Genomic DNA, 19,995 nt, shown 5'->3' on the forward strand with positions numbered 1-19,995 from the left:
TTTATCTTTTGTTTAGATGTAATTCTTTAGGATAATTATCTAGATAGAGCTAACATCTATAGATCTCACAGATGCATATTTAAGTATTATTTATGTTTATATCACAATTTCCTGATTCATGTGGAAAAGACATTGAAATGATATTTATGTTTTTTGTTTTGGATTGGCTTCTGCATCAAGAGTTTTTACTAAGGTTTTAAAACCTGTCTTATGTATTTATGAAATAATGTCACTTGAAGTATATACATGCTCTAGTTTATACATTGATGATTCTTTTATTATGGATCAGAGTTTAGATGATTGTATTGTGAATACAGAAGAAGTGGTGCAAATGCTTGATAAGCTGTGCTTCAGAAAAATTTTGAGAAGTTGGTACTCATTCCTTGGAAGCACATTGTTTTCCTTTGTCTCATTATTGATACTGAGCTATTTAAGTTTTTTCTGACAGATGAGAAATGGTAAAATTATCTCCCTTGGGAAATTCTTTTTAAATAGAATTGTGTAACTGTATTATAGATGATTTACATCATATATTGGTCTTGTGATGAATGCTTTTAATGCAGTATCTGTGGGAATGTTACATTGCAGAAACATGGCGAGAAATAATGTTGAAACACTGTATAGTTGTTACAGTGTTTATTATCATCAATAGGTGAAATTTTTTAACAATTTAAAATCAGAAATTAAAAATTTGATTTATAGACCCATCCAAATAAGTTTTTGGGTTGTACCAGATTCCTCTGACATAAGGATTTGGGATCCAAATTTGAAGAAAATGTTTCTGTTGGTAGACGGAGCTTCTTTAAGAGTATGCACTCATTTCATATAGATTTCATAGTATTGTTGGCTATAATATTCTTCTGGAGAAAAAGTTTTAGTCACAGAGAGTTATACAATCAGAAAATACAATTTCAGTAGCTTTTATTATGCAATAGGAGGTGTAACCTCTTTGTCACTTAACATGCTTACTACAAATATTTCATTATTTGGGCTTGGTGTTCAAGAAAGAACATTTTTATCACAGCTCTTTATATTCCTGGTAAGAAAATTTTTGATGCTTATCATGCATATGTCTAAAAAATTTACAGATTCAAAAGGATGGCAATTGAAAGAAGATATATTTGTTTTGTTGTTATTACGTTTTCATTTTCAATCTGTAGATAATTACTTCGTTGTCTTTTGACCAACAAGCTCCTTTCAGAGATGTTTTTATTTTCATGATCAGAATTAAGACCTTATATTTTCCCATCTTTTTCATTGTTGGGGATATTTATAAAGAAAATTATTAGTGATAAAGTTCAGAAGGCTCTTTTGATTATCCTTTTTGGCTTGCTCAGAGTTGGTTTTCTTTGCTCAGACCAATTTTAATTTATTTGCCAGTTAAACTGTTAAGCATAAAAATTAGTAACAATGTTACATACTGAAGATAATGTCTTTCCATCAGGAAGAGACTTAATTTAACTGTATATTGTAAAAAATTTAAGTGAACCAACACCTAAAGGGTTGATTGTGCAGTAGGGTAAAAACGTGTGTATTATACTTAGAAATCACTTTAATATAAACAGGAGATTTCAGAATCATTTGTAAAATATATTTACATTTCATCTTGGAGACCATGCATCTATAATCAAGCATTATCAATATTTTTTTGAGAAATTTCATTATTTGGTGTGTTCAATTAGAGAACCAATTCCTTATCACCATCTAAAAAGGATGTTATTGATTATTGAAATTTTTGTAAAACACAAGCTTTTCATATTCAGCATGTTTAATGTGTATTTTCCTTGTTCTATGTTGAAACAGACTTTATCCTTTAAGAAATAGATTTTACTGCATTTGTTTGTTTACTACATGTATTTGTGGAAGGTTGCTTAAACCTGAATCTGCAATTGAAGATTTAGATACTGAGACTTTCACTTGGGAGATGAATTTAGTGCTATCTTTTTTAAGTTCTTAATATTCATTGGAGTATTTAACATTGAAGACTGTCTTTTATACTTGTGTCTTTATTTGCCTTGACTACATCTGCCTTGAAGTACTATCTTTATCAGCTGTAGATTTACATTCTATGTCTTTCATTCAGAGACATGGCACTTTATTTTTCATATACATGAGTTTTTGAAAAATACTAGATCTGTTAGTTAGTTTACCTAATGAGGTGATCAAAGGTTTTGATAAACCAAAACTTTGTGTTGATTAAGACAATGATTTATCATGTTTTGTGTACAAAATAGGTGAGAGAATTCATCTAAGTCTTTTCGTAAAGTTTAGATAGTTAGAGAGAGTTCTAATTTTATCCGAGGTTTTAAGGTTAACTCATTTAGAGGAACCTCTTCATAAGTGCATTTAGCTTCAGGATGTTCTATTAAGGACATTATGGCAACAGTTTTGTCTGGACATATGGTAAAACTTTTTACAAGTTCTATAACAGGAAAGTAAATAATATCAGTACTAAAACACTTTTCTTCAGTTGTAGTTACTGGATGATCTTGTGATTTTTATCCTTTATTAAATGTTGGCATTTATATAAAAATTGTTTTTAGTTTGTGTCTACACTTTAAACAAGCTAATTCATTACTTGAGACCGAAGGCGAAATATGAATAAGAATGTTCCTTCATCCAAGCATATCTTGGATGTGCAGGATGAAGGTCATTCTTAGAATATGAGCCTGAGGCTCGAAAGTAATTAATTCCCACCCTAGGGATTATCAGTCAGACCCACCCTTTTCCACTGGGTTTTATATTTGGTCGACACAAACTTGCTTTAAATTATGACAAGTTATTATGGAACAGGTGCTTATATACTAGGGTCAAGGTCACTGGCCAGCCTATAGGTGGGTATAGTTTGTTTCTTTAAACAGAGATATTATATGTAAGCTTCACCCCTCATAGAGAAGTTAAGCTAATTCATTACTTTCGAGCCTCAGGCTCATATTCTAAGAATGACCTTCATCCTGCACATCCAAGATATGCTTGGATGAAGGAACATTATCTCTATCTATAATGAACTTGGCCCAGTAGTTTCAGTGGAAAATTTTAGTAAAAATTTACAATTTTATAAAAATTGTTGAAAATTGACTATAAAGGACAATAACTCCTTAGGGGGTCAATTGACCATTTCGGTCATGTTGACTTATTTGTAAATCTTACTTTGCTGAACATTATTGCTGTTTACAGTTTATCTCTATCTATAATAATATTCAAGACAATAACCAAAAACAGCAAAATTTCCTTAAAATTACCAATTCAGGGGCAGCAACCCAACAACGGGTTGTCCGATTCATTTGAAAATTTCGGGGCAGATAGATCTTGACCTGATAAACAATTTAACCTATGTCAGATTTGCTCTAAACGCTTTGGTTTTTGAGTTATAAGCCAAAAACTGCATTTTACCCCTATGTTCTATTTTTAGCCATGGCGGCCATCTTGGTTGGATGGCCAGGTCATCGGACACATTTTTTAAACTAGATACCCCAAAGATGATTGTGGATAAGTTTGGATTTATTTGGCCCATCAGTTTCAGAGGAGAAGATTTTTGTAAAAGATTACTAAGATTTACGAAAAATGGTTAAAAATTGACTATAAAGGGCAATAACTCCTATATGGGTCAACTGACCATTTCGGTCATGTTGACTTATTTGTAAATCTTACTTTGCTGAACATTATTGCTGTTTACAGTTTATTTCTATCTATAATAATTTTCAAGATAATAACCAAAAACAGTAAAATTTCCTTAAAATTACCAATTCAGGGGCAGCAACCCAACAACGGGTTGTCCGATTTATCTGAAAATTTCAGGGCAGATAGATCTTGACCTGATAAACAATTTGACCCCCGTGTCAGACTTGCTCTAAAGGCTTTGGTTTTTGAGTTATAAGCCAAAAACTGCATTTTTCCCCTATGTTCTATTTTTAGCCATGGCGGCCATCTTGGTTGGATGGCCGGGTCATCAGACACATTTTTTAAACTAGATAACCAAAAGATGATTGTGGATAAGTTTGGATTAATTTGGCCCAGTAGTTTCAGAGGAGAAGATTTTTGTAAAAGATTACTAAGATTTACGAAAAATGGTTAAAAATTGACTATAAAGGGCAATAACTCCTATATTGGTCAACTGACCATTTCGGTCATGTTGACTTATTTGTAAATCTTACTTTGCTGAACATTATTGCTGTTTACAGTTTATTTCTATCTATAATAATTTTCAAGATAATAACCAAAAACAGTAAAATTTCCTTAAAATTACCAATTCAGGGGCAGCAACCCAACAACAGGTTGTCAGATTCATCTGAAAATTTCAGGGTAAATAGATCTTGACCTGATAAACAATTTTACCATGGTCAGATTTGCTCTAAATGCTTTGGTTTTTAAGTTATAAGCCAAAAACTGCATTTTACCCCTATGTTCTATTTTTAGCCGTGGCGGCCATCTTGGTTGGTTGGCCGGGTCACCGGACACATTTTTTAAACTAGATACCCCAAAGATAATTGTGGCCAAGTTTGGATAAATTTGGCCTAGAAGTTTCAGAGGAGAAGATTTTTGTAAAAGATTACTAAGATTTACGAAAAATGGTTAAAAATTGACTATAAAGGGCAATAACTCCTATATGGGTCAACTGACCATTTCGGTCATGTTGACTTATTTGTAGATTTTACTTTGCTGAACATTATTGCTGTATACAGTTTATCTCTATCTATAATAATATTCAAGACTAGAGGCTCTAAAGAGCCTGTGTCGCTCACCTTGGTCTATGTGACTATTAAACAAAGGAAGCAGATGGATTCATGACAAAATTGTATTTTGGTGATGGTGATGTGTTTGTACATCTTACTTTACTGAACATCCTTGCTGCTTACAATTATCTCTATCTATAATGAACTTGACCCAGTAGTTTCAGTGGAAAATGTTAGTAAAAATTTACAAATTTTATAAAAATTGTTGAAAATTGACTATAAAGGACAATAACTCCTTAGGGGGTCAATTGACCATTTCAGTCATGTTGACTTATTTGTAAATCTTACTTTGCTGAACATTATTGCTGTTTACAGTTTATCTCTATCTATAATAATATTCAAGACAAAAACCAAAAACAGCAAAATTTCCTTAAAATTACCAATTTAGGGGCAGCAACCCAACAACGGGTTGTCAGATTCATCTGAAAATTTCGGGGCAGATAGATCTTGACCTGATAAACAAATTAACCCCCATGTCAGATTTGCTCTAAACGCTTTGGTTTTTGAGTTATAAGCCAAAAACTGCATTTTACCTCTATGTTCTATTTTTAGCCATGGCGGCCATCTTGGTTGGATGGCCGGGTCATCGGACACATTTTTTAAACTAGATACCCCAAAGATGATTGTGGATAAGTTTGGATTAATTTGGCCCAGTAGTTTCAGAGGAGAAGATTTTTGTAAAAGATTACTAAGATTTACGAAAAATGGTTAAAAATTGACTATAAAGGGCAATAACTCCTATATGGGTCAACTGACCATTTCGGTCATGTTGACTTATTTGTAAATCTTACTTTGCTGAACATTATTGCTGTTTACAGTTTATTTTTATCTATAATAATTTTCAAGATAATAACCAAAAACAGTAAAATTTCCTTAAAATGACCAATTCAGGGGCAGGAACCCAACAACTGGTTGTCCGATTTATCTGAAAATTTCAGGGCAGATAGATCTTGACCTGATAAACAATTTAGCACCTGTCAGATTTGCTCTAAACGCTTTGGTTTTTGAGTTATAAGCCAAAAACTGCATTTTACCCCTATGTTCTATTTTTAGCCATGGCGGCCATCTTGGTTGGATGGCTGGGTCATCAGACACATTTTTTAAACTAGATACCCCAAAGATGATTGTGAATAAGTTTGGATTAATTTGGCCCAGTAGTTTCAGAGGAGAAGATTTTTGTAAAAGATTACTAAGATTTACGAACTAGAGGCTCTAAAGAGCCTGTGTCGCTCACCTTGGTCTATGTGCATATTAAACAAAGGACACAAATGGATTCATGACAAAATTGTATTTTGGTGATGGTGATGTGTTTGAAGTTCTTACTTTACTGAACATTCTTGCTTCTTACAATTATATCTATAATGAACTTTGCCCATTAGTAACAGAGAAAAATATTTGGTAAAAATTTACATAAATTTACCAAATTAATGAAAATTGTTAAAAATTGACTATAAAGGGCAATAACTCCTTAAGGGGTCAATTGACCATTTAGGTTATGGGGACTTATTTGTAGATCTTACTTTGATGAACATTATCGCTGTTTACAGTTTATCGCTATCTATAATAGTATTCAAGATAATAACCAAAAACAGCAAAATTTCTTTAAAAATTACAAATTGGAGGGCAGCAACCCAACAACCGGTTGTCCAATTCATTTGAATATTTCAGGGCAGATATATATTGACTTGATTAACAATTTAACTCCTTGTCAGATTTCCTCTAAATGATTTGGTTTTTGAGTTATAAGCCAAAAACTGCATTTTACCCCTATGTTTTATTTTTAGCCGTGGCGGCCATCTTGGTTGGTTGACCGGGTCACGCCACACATTTTTTAAACTAGATACCCCAAAGATGATTGTGGCCAACTTTGGATTAATTTGGCCCATTAGTTTCAGAGGAGAAGATTTTTGTAAAAGATTACTTAGATTTATGAAAAATGGTTAAAAATTGACTATAAAGGGCAATAACTCCTTAAGGGGTCAACTGACCATTTCGGTCATGTTGACTTATTTGTAAATCTAACTTTGCTGAACATTATTGCTGTTTACAGTTTATCTCTATCTATAATAATATTCAAGATAATAACCAAAAACGGCAAAATTTCCTCAAAATTACCAATTCAGGGGCAGCAACCCAACAACAGGTTGACCAATTCATCTGAAAATTTCAGGGCAGATAGATCTTGACCTGATAAACATTTTTACCCCATCAGATTTCCTCTAAATGCTTTGGTTTTTGAGTTATAAGCCAAAAACTGCATTTCACCCCTATGTTCTATTTTTAGCCGTGGCGGCCATCTTGGTTGGTTGACCGGGTCACGCCACACATTTTTTAAACTAGATACCCCAAAGATGATTGTGGCCAAGTTTGGATTAATTTGGCCCAGTAGTTTCAGAGGAGAAGATTTTTGTAAAAGATTACTTAGATTTATGAAAAATGGTTAAAAATTGACTATAAAGGGCAATAACTCCTAAAGGGGTCAACTGACCATTTCGGTAATGTTGACTTATTTTTAAATCTAACTTTGCCGAACATTATTGCTGTTTACAGTTTATCTCTATCTATAATAATATTCAAGATAATAACCAAAAACAGCAAAATTTCCTCAAAATGACCAATTCAGGGGCAGCAACCCAACAACGGGTTGACCGATTCATCTGAAAATTTCAGGGCAGATAGATCTTGACCTGATAAACATATTTACCCCATGTCAGATTTCCTCTAAATGCTTTGGTTTTTGAGTTATAAGCCAAAAACTGCATTTTACCCCTATGTTCTATTTTTAGCCGTGGCGGCCATCTTGGTTGGTTGACCGGGTCACGCCACACATTTTTTAAACTAGATACCCCAATGATGATTGTGGCCAAGTTTGGTTTAATTTGGCCCAGTAGTTTCAGAGGAGAAGATTTTTGTAAAAGTTAACGACGACGGACGACGACGACGACGACGACGGACGACGGACGACGGACGACGGACGACGGACGACGGACGCCAAGTGATGAGAAAAGCTCACTTGGCCCTTCGGGCCAGGTGAGCTAATAATATTCAAGATAATAACAAAAAACAGCAAAATTTCCTTAAAAATACCAATTCAGGGGCAGCAACCCAACAACAGGTTGTCTGATTCATCTGAAAATTTCAGGACAGATAGATCTTGACCTGATTAACACTTTTAACCCTGTCAGATTTGCTCTAAATGCTTTGGTTTTTGAGTTATAAGCCAAAAACTGCATTTTACCCCTATGTTCTATTTTTAGCCATGGCAGCCATCTTGGTTGGTTGGGCTGGTCACACCACACATTTTTTAAACTAGATACCCCAATGATGATTGTGGCCAAGTTTGGTTTAATTTGGCCCAATAGTTTCAGAGGAGAAGATTTTTGTAAAAGATTACTAAGATTTACGAAAAAATGGTTAAAATTTGACTATAAAGGGCAATAACTCCTAAAGGGGTCAACTGACCATTTCGTTCGTGTTGACATATTTGTAAATCTTACTTTGCTGAACATTATTGCTGTATACAGTTTATCTCTATCTATAATAATATTCAAGATAATAACAAAAAACAGCAAAATTTCCTTAAAAATACCAATTCAGGGGCAGCAACCCAACAACGGGTTGTCTGATTCATCTGAAAATTTCAGGACAGATAGATCTTGACCTGATTAACACTTTTAACCCTGTCAGATTTGCTCTAAATGCTTTGGTTTTTGAGTTATAAGCCAAAAACTGCATTTTACCCCTATGTTCTATTTTTAGCCATGGCAGCCATCTTGGTTGGTTGGCCGGGTCACGCCACACATTTTTTAAACTAGATACCCCAAAGATGATTGTGGCCAAGCTTGGATTAATTTGGCCCAGTAGTTTCAGAGGAGAAGATTTTTGTAAAAGATTTCTAAGATTTACGAAAAACGGTTAAAAATTGACTATAAAGGTCAATAACTCCTAAAGGGGTCAACTGACCATTTTAGTCATGTTGGTTATTTGTAAATCTAACTTTGCTGAACATTATTGCTGTTTACAGTTTATCTCTATCTATAATAATATTCAAGATAATAACCAAAAACTGCAAAAAATCCCTAAAATTACCAATTCAGGGGCAGCAACCCAACAACGGGTTGTCGGATTCATCTGAAAATTTGAGGGGAGAAAGATCTTGACCTGATAAACAATTTTACCCCATGTCAGATTTCCTCTAAATGCTTTGGTTTTTGAGTTATAAGCCAAAAACTGCATTTTACCCCTATGTTCTATTTTTAGCCATGGCGGCCATCTTGGTTGGTTGGCCGGGTCACGCCACACATTTTTTAAACTAGATACCTCAATGATGATTGTGGCCAAGTTTGGTTTGATTTGGCCCAGTAGTTTCAGAGGAGAAGATTTTTGTAAAAGTTAACGACGACGGACGACGACGACGACGACGACGACGACGGACGACGGACGACGGACGACGGACGCCAAGTGATGGGAAAAGCTCACTTGGCCCTTCGGGCCAGGTGAGCTAAAAATGGTTAAAAATTGACTATAAAGGGCAATAACTCCTAAAGGGGTCAACTGACCATTTCGGTCATGTTGACTTATTTGTAAATCTTACTTTGCTGAACATAATGGCTGTTTACAGTTTATCTCTATCTATAATAATATACAAGATAATAACCAAAAACAGCAAAATTTCCTTAAAATTACCAATTCAGGGGCAGCAACCCAACAACAGGTTGTCAGATTCATCTGAAAATTTCAGGGTAGATAGATCTTGACCTGATAAACAATTTTACCAAATGTCAGATTTGCTCTAAATGCTTTGGTTTTTAAGTTATAAGCCAAAAACTGCATTTTACCCCTATGTTCTATTTTTAGCCGTGGCGGCCATCTTGGTTGGTTGGCCGGGTCACCGGACACATTTTTTAAACTAGATACCCCAAAGATAATTGTGGCCAAGTTTGGATAAATTTGGCCCAGTAGTTTCAGAGGAGAAGATTTTTGTAAAAGATTATTAAGATTTACGAAAAATGGTTAAAAATTGACTATAAAGGGCAATAACTCCTAAAGGGGTCAACTGATCATTTCGGTCATGTTGACTTATTTGTAAATCTTACTTTGCTGAACATTATTGCTGTTTACTGTTTATCTCTATCTATAATAATATTCAAGATAATAACCAAAAACAGCAAAATTTCCTTAAAATTACTAATTCAGGGGCAGCAACCCAACAACGGGTTATCCGATTCATCTGAAAATTTCAGGGCAGATAGATCTTGACCTGTTACACAAGTTTACCCCATGTCAGATTTGCTCTAAATGCTTTGGTTTTTGAGTTATAAGCCAAAAACTGCATTTTACCCCTATGTTCTATTTTTAGCCATGGCGGCCATCTTGGATGGTTGGCCGGGTCACCGGACACATTTTTTAAACTAGATACCCCAATGATGATTTTGGCCAAGTTTGGTGTAATTTGGCCCAGTAGTTTCAGGAGAAGATTTTTGTAAAAGTTAACGACGCCAGACGACGGACGACAGACGACGGACGACGGACGCCAAGTGATGGGAAAAGCTCACTTGGCCCTTTGGGCCAGGTGAGCTAATAATAACCATATAACGGCAAAATTTCCTTAAAATTGCCAATTCAGGGGCAGCAACCCAACAACCGGTTGTCCTATTCGTCTGAAAATTTCAGGGCAGATAGATCTTGACTTAATAAACAATTTAACCCCATGTCAGATTTGCTCTAAATGGTTAGGTTTCAGAGTTATAAGCCAAAAACTGCATTTTACCCCTATGTTCTATTTTTAGCCATGGCGGCCATCTTGGTTGGTTGGCCGGGTAACCGAACACATTTTTTAAACTAGATACCCAAATGATGATTGTGGTTAAGTTTGGTTAAATTTGGCCCAGTAGTTTCAGAGGAGAAGATTTTTGTAAAAGTTAACGACGACGGACGACGGACGACGCCGGACGACGACGGACGCCAAGTGATGAGAAAAGCTCACTTGGCCCTTCGGGCCAGGTGAGCTAAAAATGTAGTCTTGGTCAATGCTTTCACGTTGTTTCTAAAGAAACATACTGTCTTCAAATTTCATGAATTATTAAGGAAAAACTGCAGACAGTGTAGCGTAATCAAAAGTATTTCATCCCTTCATGTAAGGAATGGTGAACAGATTTATAAATTGCTTATCTAAATTATTTCATTACAGAAGTATCAATATTTTAATTAATTGCCATTTGTAACCATTCATATATTGTATGCCATGCCTTCATGGTCCCTCCTTAGTTGAGAATGACCAATAGCTGTCATGAAGGTTCCCATGTAGTTTCTTTCTATTTTTGGTAATTGTTATGGGGGTTAGAATTCATATCGAGGTGATTTTTCAGACACTGTCAAATTAAGAAGTCATGGACCCATGACTTGCATTGCTGATTTGCAGCAACAACAAAACAATTCGTACGGGTTATGTAAACATGGTAAAAGATTGAAGAGATTTTTAGGGCGACGTTGACGAATGAAAAGGTTTTTATGACTGTATTTAATAAGTTGATGCTATGCAACATGCATCTTTTGAGTCTGAATGTAAACTGGAAACATAGATGCATCAATTTGATTGTAAACTACGAAATGAATTCAGAATTACAATAAGTTATTTCTTTGGGTGAACAGTAAGTATTTTAAAGATTTTTACTTCTAACTTTTAAAGTAGTTCTATATTATCCTTACAATAGTACTCACATTATTTGCGATGAAATAATGTTGATATTTTATGTCTTATTTTGTACTTCTTAAAAAAGGGGGATGCTGATTGTGCAAGTCAATATAAAAGCTTGACTTGTTTAATTGTTTTCTTTGTAACTGGATTATAAATTTATTTATTAAATTTAAATTTTCATTAGCATTGCTAAAACTTAGTTGAATAATTCGATAATCAATAGTCTTAGACTCCATCTTCAGAAAGTATTCTCCTGTCAAGCTTGTCGATCTACCTGTATAAGCTCAGGTTCAAGTGATTAGCAATCTTAATCCGGATATCCCTCAGGCGTCAGTACTAGTATAATACAAAGCCTTAGGGTTATGCAAATACATGCATTTGATTATAATTGCCCAAGAAAATGGCGTCGGGGGAAATAAATTTGAACGATGGCGCAAGACAATTTAAGATGGCACAGGTCATTTGACAATGGCAGAGGATAATTGAAAGATTGAGGAGCGCCATCATCAAACAGGTCTTTCGCTATGTTTCTATAACTCCGTTTGACTAAACTGCTTTCCTGTTAACTGTTTGTTTTGAATTTTTTTAATTTTTAAAAACCGGAAAAAATACTTTTTTCGAATATGGACCATAATTTGGTATTCGGCCTTTGGTTTCTTTTTGTATCCTTTTTTATAAGTTCTAAAACTTTAACTTTTATTCTGTGGGTTGTGTTGATGTTAGAATAGTATTAATGGAACAATTGAGTTTTTCGAGAAAAAATTAATACATTTTGATTCACCGTTTACGTGACAGGAAACAAAACAGGAAACCAATCTTTATTTTCTTTATTTTGCACAATATATTTCAAAAGACATAAATGAACACCATTACTAGTGTTACTTGCTTCATGTTAATATTTAAAATCTATTTTCAATGTTAAATTAAAGTTTTTTTTAAACGCGACAGGAAACCATAAGAAACCGAAAGCATTTTTTTAGTTTTATTTTATTGCAAAATCTGCTTAAAATGATCTGAACAGTATACTTTTTCTTAAAATCCATCTTAAATGTAACAGTATTATAAAACTCCTAAATATGTGCTTGTTTTGAAAACAATTAGTACAATTTATTCAGGAATTTCCGTATTTTCTTCATTGATACAGGATACCATAATCGTTGTATCTTGATGTTTTAGCCAAAAAAATGTATTTATATTTGGTTTTGAAATTCCAGTTATATACAATTTATTCCAAATCATTGGTAATGTAAAATTCTTTAAATCCAGTAAAGAAAACAACTTTTAACTTGGAATTAGCATCTTTAAAATAGGCACCATGTGATATTTGTGACCTGTACACCATCTACATGGTTTCCACATTTTAACCTACTTTAGTGGGCTAAAATCAATAAAGTACTTCCTTTCAAGTAATGCATGGTAAAAGTTTACTTTTCCTTTGACAAGTTTATTGCGTTTCTGATAAGTGTTTGCAGAACATGAATAAAAAAAATTAATTAAAAATTGTGACAAAGATACCAACTTTGTACATTCCAAGTGTAACGGTACATTAACATGTATTTTTTATTAAATTATCTTTATTCACCTAAAATATCCAGTAATATTTACTGTTGAAGCTAAATCAATCCAACGAACATTGGCACCATGATAGGAGACGTAATTTCGATTGAATTTTCCAAGGACCCTTCACATCGTTATTGGGAAACGAAGTGTGTTAAAACGTCGGTCAAATCTGAAATCGATTTTGTCAAGTCATTGGGCATTTATTTTCACACAAGATCGTATGTAACATTATGCACATGGGAAAAATAATAGACCCCCGGCGCAATCTCTTTGAAAATTGTATTTTCCTTTTTTAAACAAGACGAAACAAGCCTACAGATTATGTTTGCTTACATCCCGTTGGAAACAAATACAATGTTTAGACCTAGTATTTCGTATATCCGGCTGTAAGGGCGTGATCACATGTTAGTCACATGTTTCACGTATGACCGGAAATGATTAGAACTTAACGACAAAAACAATTTTAATAAATAAATGGACTTCTGTTTCGTGTGAAATGTAACGCATAACGATAACGTCATTTTCTAACTTAATTATTACGAAGAACAAAACAAGAATGTAAATCATCTCTGATTTACCTGTTTGAACATCTCGCGAGAGTTCGTATTAGCATATTGTTGCAAAGAATTCTTTTACAACAAAGCAGATTAAACCATCTAAAATGTGCGTTACGAAATGGGAAACCAAAATAACGACAGTGTTCTTACACCTGCTACAGAAATACTTATAGTTCTCGGCATTTTCTTCTCACTATTCTTATTGGTCGATGTTCTTTGTTATTTTAAAGCAAAAATTACGAATTTGCCGGTGACGATTATCTATAAATTAGTCAGCGTTATGCACTTCGGACGCGAAAAGTAACGCGAGAAACGACACACAAATACGGTCGTATAATCTTTGAAATTTGTTAATTTCAATTTTTTTTCTAGGGAAGAGTAGCATACACTTGTATGTTGATAAAAATAATGGCATCTTTAGATGTAGTTACAACTTTTCTTACAGTAATTCACATTTTATCACTTTTCTATAGTTATAGGAAACGGAGCCCAATAGCAAATTATGGTCCATATCTCTTACCTTTTCTTATAGCTACATTGCATTCGGAACCCATATGTAAAACTGGTAACCAACAAGAATGTGTCCAAGGTACACGAATGCCCCACTCGGCACTATCATTTTCCATGTTCAATGGACCGTGAAATTGGATAAAAAATATAATTAGGCATTAAAATTAGAAAGATAATATCATAGGGAACATGTGTACTAAGTTTCAAGTTGATTGGACTTCAACTTCATTAAAAACTACCTTGACCAAAAACTTTAACCTGAAGCGGGACAGACAGACGAACGAACGGACAGACAGACGTACAAACGGACGCACAGACCAGAAAACATAATGCCCCTCTACTATCGTAGGTGGGGCATAAAAACAGGAAAGCAGTTTAGTCAAACGGAGTTATAGAAACATAGCGAAAGACAACGCAGATGGCGCTGTATTTTCACTTCCGTGAATGGAGGTTCAAATGGACGACAATTGTAGAACAAAATCAGTAAAACAAGACACAAAACCTCCGCAGACCTATTTAAACGTTGAGAAAAATATCTCATGAATCTAAGGATGTACTTTTTATGAAAAGTAAGTGAGTTTTTATATGAAATTTTTATCGATTTCCTGACCTGATCCTCCAAAGTGAAAGTAGGTCAGTCATCGAAGGTAATTACCTTCTTCTTTTTTCACTTGGGGCTCGTATGGATAGTAAAAAAGTTATTGCAATCGACTAGCAATGGATTGTTGAGACTTGATACATTTTTAGAAAATTGAAAATAAATAAAAAAACACCAATTTTTTTTTAGAGAGGTCCAAAAAAGGGGGGTCCATGCCCCAAATACCTGTGGGTAATACATATAGTTTAATTTATCATTGTGCAAGTTCAAACCATGGAACGTTCTAATTTTCTTACTGAAATCCTGAGTCACCATCCGCCTTTGAAAGTGACAAAATTCATATTTGAAATTAGTCAGGTACAGATAAGGCGTAAGGATTGACATATACTATTGCTTTTTCATTGATACCTTTTTGATTTCATTGTCTTGGGCAGATCTACTGACGCCTAAAATGTCGTATAATTTTGAGTCTGCCATTTTCACGAGGTTCGATGATCAAGCACTGCCACCTATGACAGGAACTAGCGGTTGCTACATTAAGGGGAAATAATATTTCCCGCGTTTGAAGTCTCTTTCCTCCAATCTTTTGAAGTTTTTTAAAATACATGTACTGGAAATTTTGTAATAGACAATGTCAACAGTGGCGGATCCAGAAATGTTCATAAGGTGGTACCCACTGACTGCCTAAGATTGGGCCCGCTCCAGTCATGCTTCGGTGATTCCCTATATAATTTCCTATATAACCGATCAATTTTTTCACACAAAAAGGCCCCCCCCCCCCTTTTGTGTGAAAAAATTGGTATGAAAAACTCTCTTAATCAAACTTATAATATCTTTTGCATTGAACACTCTGACTTGAATATAATTTTAAGAAATAATGCCCTTACTCTATATGAATTTTAAAAAGTCTATTATAAAGGCTGGACGAATTAAATGGTGTAATCAAGACTGTGCTCGCGGCAATACATCCGTACGACCGAGATACAACAGGATACATTAATGGACAAAGAAGTTAATAACTATAATTCGGATATACTCTTTTTCAGTGGTGACACAAAAAGACGATTCTCAAATTTAAATGTGTTTTTCTTTTTTTCTTCAATTTAGCTAATATTCATGATGAATTTGAATTTTTTTTCAGTGCTACTGAGACAGGGACTTTTAATACTATATGTTAGTATAGAAAGTCCCTGACTGAGAAGACAAAATCACAATGATTTGTCATTTATTCTGACAGAGACACATACTATATACTAATTGTATTATATGTCTCTGATTCTGATTTCTATATTTTATTTTTAGTTTTAACGATTTTTTTTTATTTTAACAATTAAACTTCTATTCAAAGTTCCAGGAAAAAACATGAACATATCAGCAAAAGCACTGACGTACAATGAGTATTACGAACGATTTTTGTTTATGAACATAGTATGTGATGGCTAAGGTTTGTTATCCAGAAACTTGGCCAGCATCACGAATTAGTCAATTGAATATCGATTGTACATTATAATCCTGACTTGGTTAACTCAAGTGTACTATCGTTAACGTAGATATATGTTAAACTTGGCAAACCAAAAAACCCCACACATTGTCATAAATGATCATAAATCAGCCGAACCGAAAGCATCAAGAAACGCAACAATGAAGTTTGGTTTTCCGAACATCTTTGTCATTCTCAGTAATAGCGTATGCACGATCGATATGTGTTATCAGTTACCGCTGTAAGCATTCAGATAGCGAGCTCAGGTTACTAAAATTTTTTACTTCAAAAATGGGTCCGACTTGTCAAAATGAATGAGCACTGATGCACCAGTATCATTATTTACACTAGAGATATATATGTCTCTGTTTACACCAAGCGTGACATTGATAATAAGTTCGTTTAAAATTTTGCAAGCAGATCTCAACGAAGATGAAGTTGGAATCAATTTTATAAATCAAGAGTTACCATTACATGTACTTGTCTCTAAAAAAAAGTTATCTTTTTTTTTGTCAAATTTCATGCATTCTTTTTAAAAGCTTCATTCGGCTGGTTTTTAGACTTATACCTCGAATTTGACATAAGAAGTCATCTCAGTATCAGAATCTATGACAAGCGAGACGATTTTAATCTTGAAATTATCAATTTTCCCAACCTTAGTGGCAAAATACCAACTTCACCTGCATATAGGATATACATTCCCAAACTCATTCGGTATTCTAGAGTTTGCATGTTATTGTGCGCTGGTCATTTTTTTGTATTCTCGTCTTTTATATTTGCTAATATGCCTTGTATATATATGTATGTCATTTTGTTTTTCTTTGTTGACATTTTTTAAAATAATTAAGATTATAACACAATTTTTAATATCCATTTTTAGATGGTGACGCTAACCTATGTCACCATCTTATGGTGTTTATATTTCTCAACATGAAACGAATGACTTGTGAAAAATTACCAATGCATGTAGTAAATCATAAACTTAGTCTTCTGTGCACGATTTTAACATTTCTTACGCCAAAATATCGTATAATCGTCAACTTTTTTTCTCTCTGTTTGTTATGATTTAACAAATATGTCAGCTTATTAATCGCCGTGTTTTGAAGACGTAGTTTACCGATTGTCACCTTATAGTAAACAATCATGGGAACAAAGAAGTATGGATATTGAGAACGTGTATAACATTTACAATCAGATCATAGATTATTTCAATGACAGATCCATGCGTATTGCGATCACCGGGTTTTTACTAGGAGGGTCACGCTAAGGTCACTTGCATATGCGAAAAATATTTCGGCGAATTGCTTCCTAAAAGCAAGCAATTGTAAAAAAAGAAAACTTCTTCTAAATGTGGACAAATTAAAGAATTTTCTTCAAAAAAAGTATATGTACATAAGTTTTATAATGAAAACTATCCATTTAGTTATAAAAAAAATATGCATATTTTTTTCTTTAATTTGCGGTTTCACATGACTTTAATTGTTCGGTTTGCTCGTGTATGTAACAACGTATTAGATTTTAACGAAAGAAATCCTTGAATTACGGAAAAATTATTAAATTTGTGGTTTTCAATATCACAAACTAGTCAAAACATTTACTTAATTTTTCATTGTACTGAAGAAAAATACCCAAGATAACAATGGATACATAAATTAAGTATGCTACTATAGCAGTTACTGACATATTGCTTATTTTTTTTTGCCAAGTTACCTATTCTTACATCGGACTAGGACTTATTTTAAACTGAGCTTTACTGTACGTATTGCTGTGTGTTTCTTTATTCTACATTTGAGAGAGTTAATATCTCATAAAACATGTTTAACCCCGCCACATTTTTTAGCCCGTCCCAAGTCAGGAGCCTGGCCATTGTTAGTCTTGTATGTTTTTTTTTAAATTTTAGTCAATTTATATGTTTTGGAGTTGAGTGTGACGTCCATTTTCAGCCACATTATGTATGTATGTGCCTGTCCCAAGTCAGGAGCCTGTATTTCAGTGGTTGTCGTGTGTTCATGTGTTACATATTTGTGTTTCGTTAATGTTTTTATATAAATAAGGCCGTTAGTTTTCTCGTTTGAATTGTTTTACATTGTCATTTCGGGGCCTTTTATATATGCGGTATTGGCTTTGCTCATTGTTGAAGGCCGTACGGTGTCATTTTTATCTCTTGTGGAGAATTGTCTCATTAGCAATCATACCACATCTTCTTTTTTTTTATATATATTGTACACATTTATAGTTAGGAGTCAGCTGCAGCTCACCTAAGTGTACAGGATTTTCTCGCTGTGTTGAAGACCCATTGGTTGCCTCCCCCTGTTATCTACTCTTTGGTAGGGTTGTTGTCTGTTTGACATATTCCTCATTTCCGTTCTCAATTTTATAGTGTACCCTTATTTTTGACATGTTTATCAATTATTGAGCCTTTCATTTTGTCAATTGATATCTTGGCCTTCTCATTTTGAATTCTCAATGGATTTCGGTATTTTTTTATTTTACTTTTCTATTGCATCTGTATATGTTATATTATATACAGTAATATAGTTGAGAAAAAAGAATTAGAGACAAGTAAGTGCCTGTGATCTTTCTTTGTAATTCCTTCAGGCCTATTGATGGATTAAACAAATGGTTTTGTTCAAAAATTTCTGGAGAATCCCCTGCACATGGCCTAGGACTATAATTAAGTTACTATAGTAGTATAATATTCCCAAACATGGCATTCCAGATTAACCAACTATGGGTTCACCGGCTTTTGGACGGAAAAGACACGTTTGAAAAAAAAAATTCCATTTGAGATAACGAATTACGATTTATATTCAGATCCCGAAAATCGCCACGATTGATTAATAATTCTATGCTTCATAAAATGTATATCTTCTGCTTTAGATTTATCTCCCTTTAGCCGTAGAGTCTAGAGATCTATATAAATTATTACACATTTTATTTCCTGTATTTAGTTTACAGCATAATTTTTTCAATGTTGTTCTCAAAATATAACAAGGTTTTCTCATATATATGCATTTAAAGACTTGCCAGATATCTAATATTAAATTTTTGATGGCCTTATTAAAAAAATACTAATTTACTATAGAAACCTATTGGACATGTATTGTTTGACAAAAGCTTCGGGCGAATATTATCGGCTTTGTATGAGTATCTGAAAATTATGTTATACAATTTCAGTTACCAACTATGAAATTTTAATCATTCAGCTTTCAAATCAAATAAACAATATTTCGGGGCATATTGTAGGTGACTGCTTGTCTCATCGGAATGTTTAAATCAGATTGGCAACCAAACCAAAATCTCCTTCATCATTTATATCATCAACAAATCGATTTGAAAAAAAAGTCACAATCAAGTGTGCAAGAGAAGAGCAAGTGTTATTTCATAATTCCAAAACTTCACTTAGTTAGTTTAAACATATTTATTTATAGTGGAAAAACTTCACTTAACTGCACGATTTACATCGGAGGAAATAAAACGGAGAAATCATTTATTGGAAGGTTTTAAGTTTGTTTTTGAGAAAAGACGTCTGGTTTGGAGATAGTAAAACCAAGTGTTGATAGGATGCCACACCTTCTGCATGCGCATTGTGCCTGCTGTAGATGCCCGAAGTAACTTGTTGATCTTCAAGATATCTGCTGACCTCGTCTAGTACGACCATGATTTCGAATCGAACAGTGTGAAAAGTTTGTTCCTTAATTTAATCTTACCTTAATCAATACAATTCTTTTGGAATTTAAATATTTAATTTACAGTCAATGAAATATTCGCCACTGTCAAAAAAGCAAACCAATCTAAATTAAAATAATTATTTTAGTGTAAGGTATTCGTATATTTCAACATAGAGGAAAATAATTTTT

General features: G+C 33.7%; 1 protein-coding gene across 1 annotated transcript in view; it reads right to left on the reverse strand.

Moving 5' to 3' along the window:
• LOC139525440 (dnaJ homolog subfamily A member 2-like) overlaps positions 1-15,211 on the reverse strand; it is a 32,548-nt gene extending 17,337 nt beyond the window's left edge. Inside the window, exon 1 of the mRNA XM_071320772.1 lies at positions 15,064-15,211. Within this exon, the coding sequence (XP_071176873.1) occupies positions 15,064-15,132 (69 nt within the window). The 5' untranslated portion in view covers positions 15,133-15,211. The remainder of the gene's footprint in view (positions 1-15,063) is intronic.
• Between the last annotated feature and the right edge of the window lie 4,784 nt (positions 15,212-19,995).

The sequence above is a fragment of the Mytilus edulis genome, chromosome 5 (genome assembly GCF_963676685.1).
Source record: "Mytilus edulis chromosome 5, xbMytEdul2.2, whole genome shotgun sequence".
Lineage (NCBI taxonomy): Eukaryota > Metazoa > Mollusca > Bivalvia > Mytilida > Mytilidae > Mytilus > Mytilus edulis.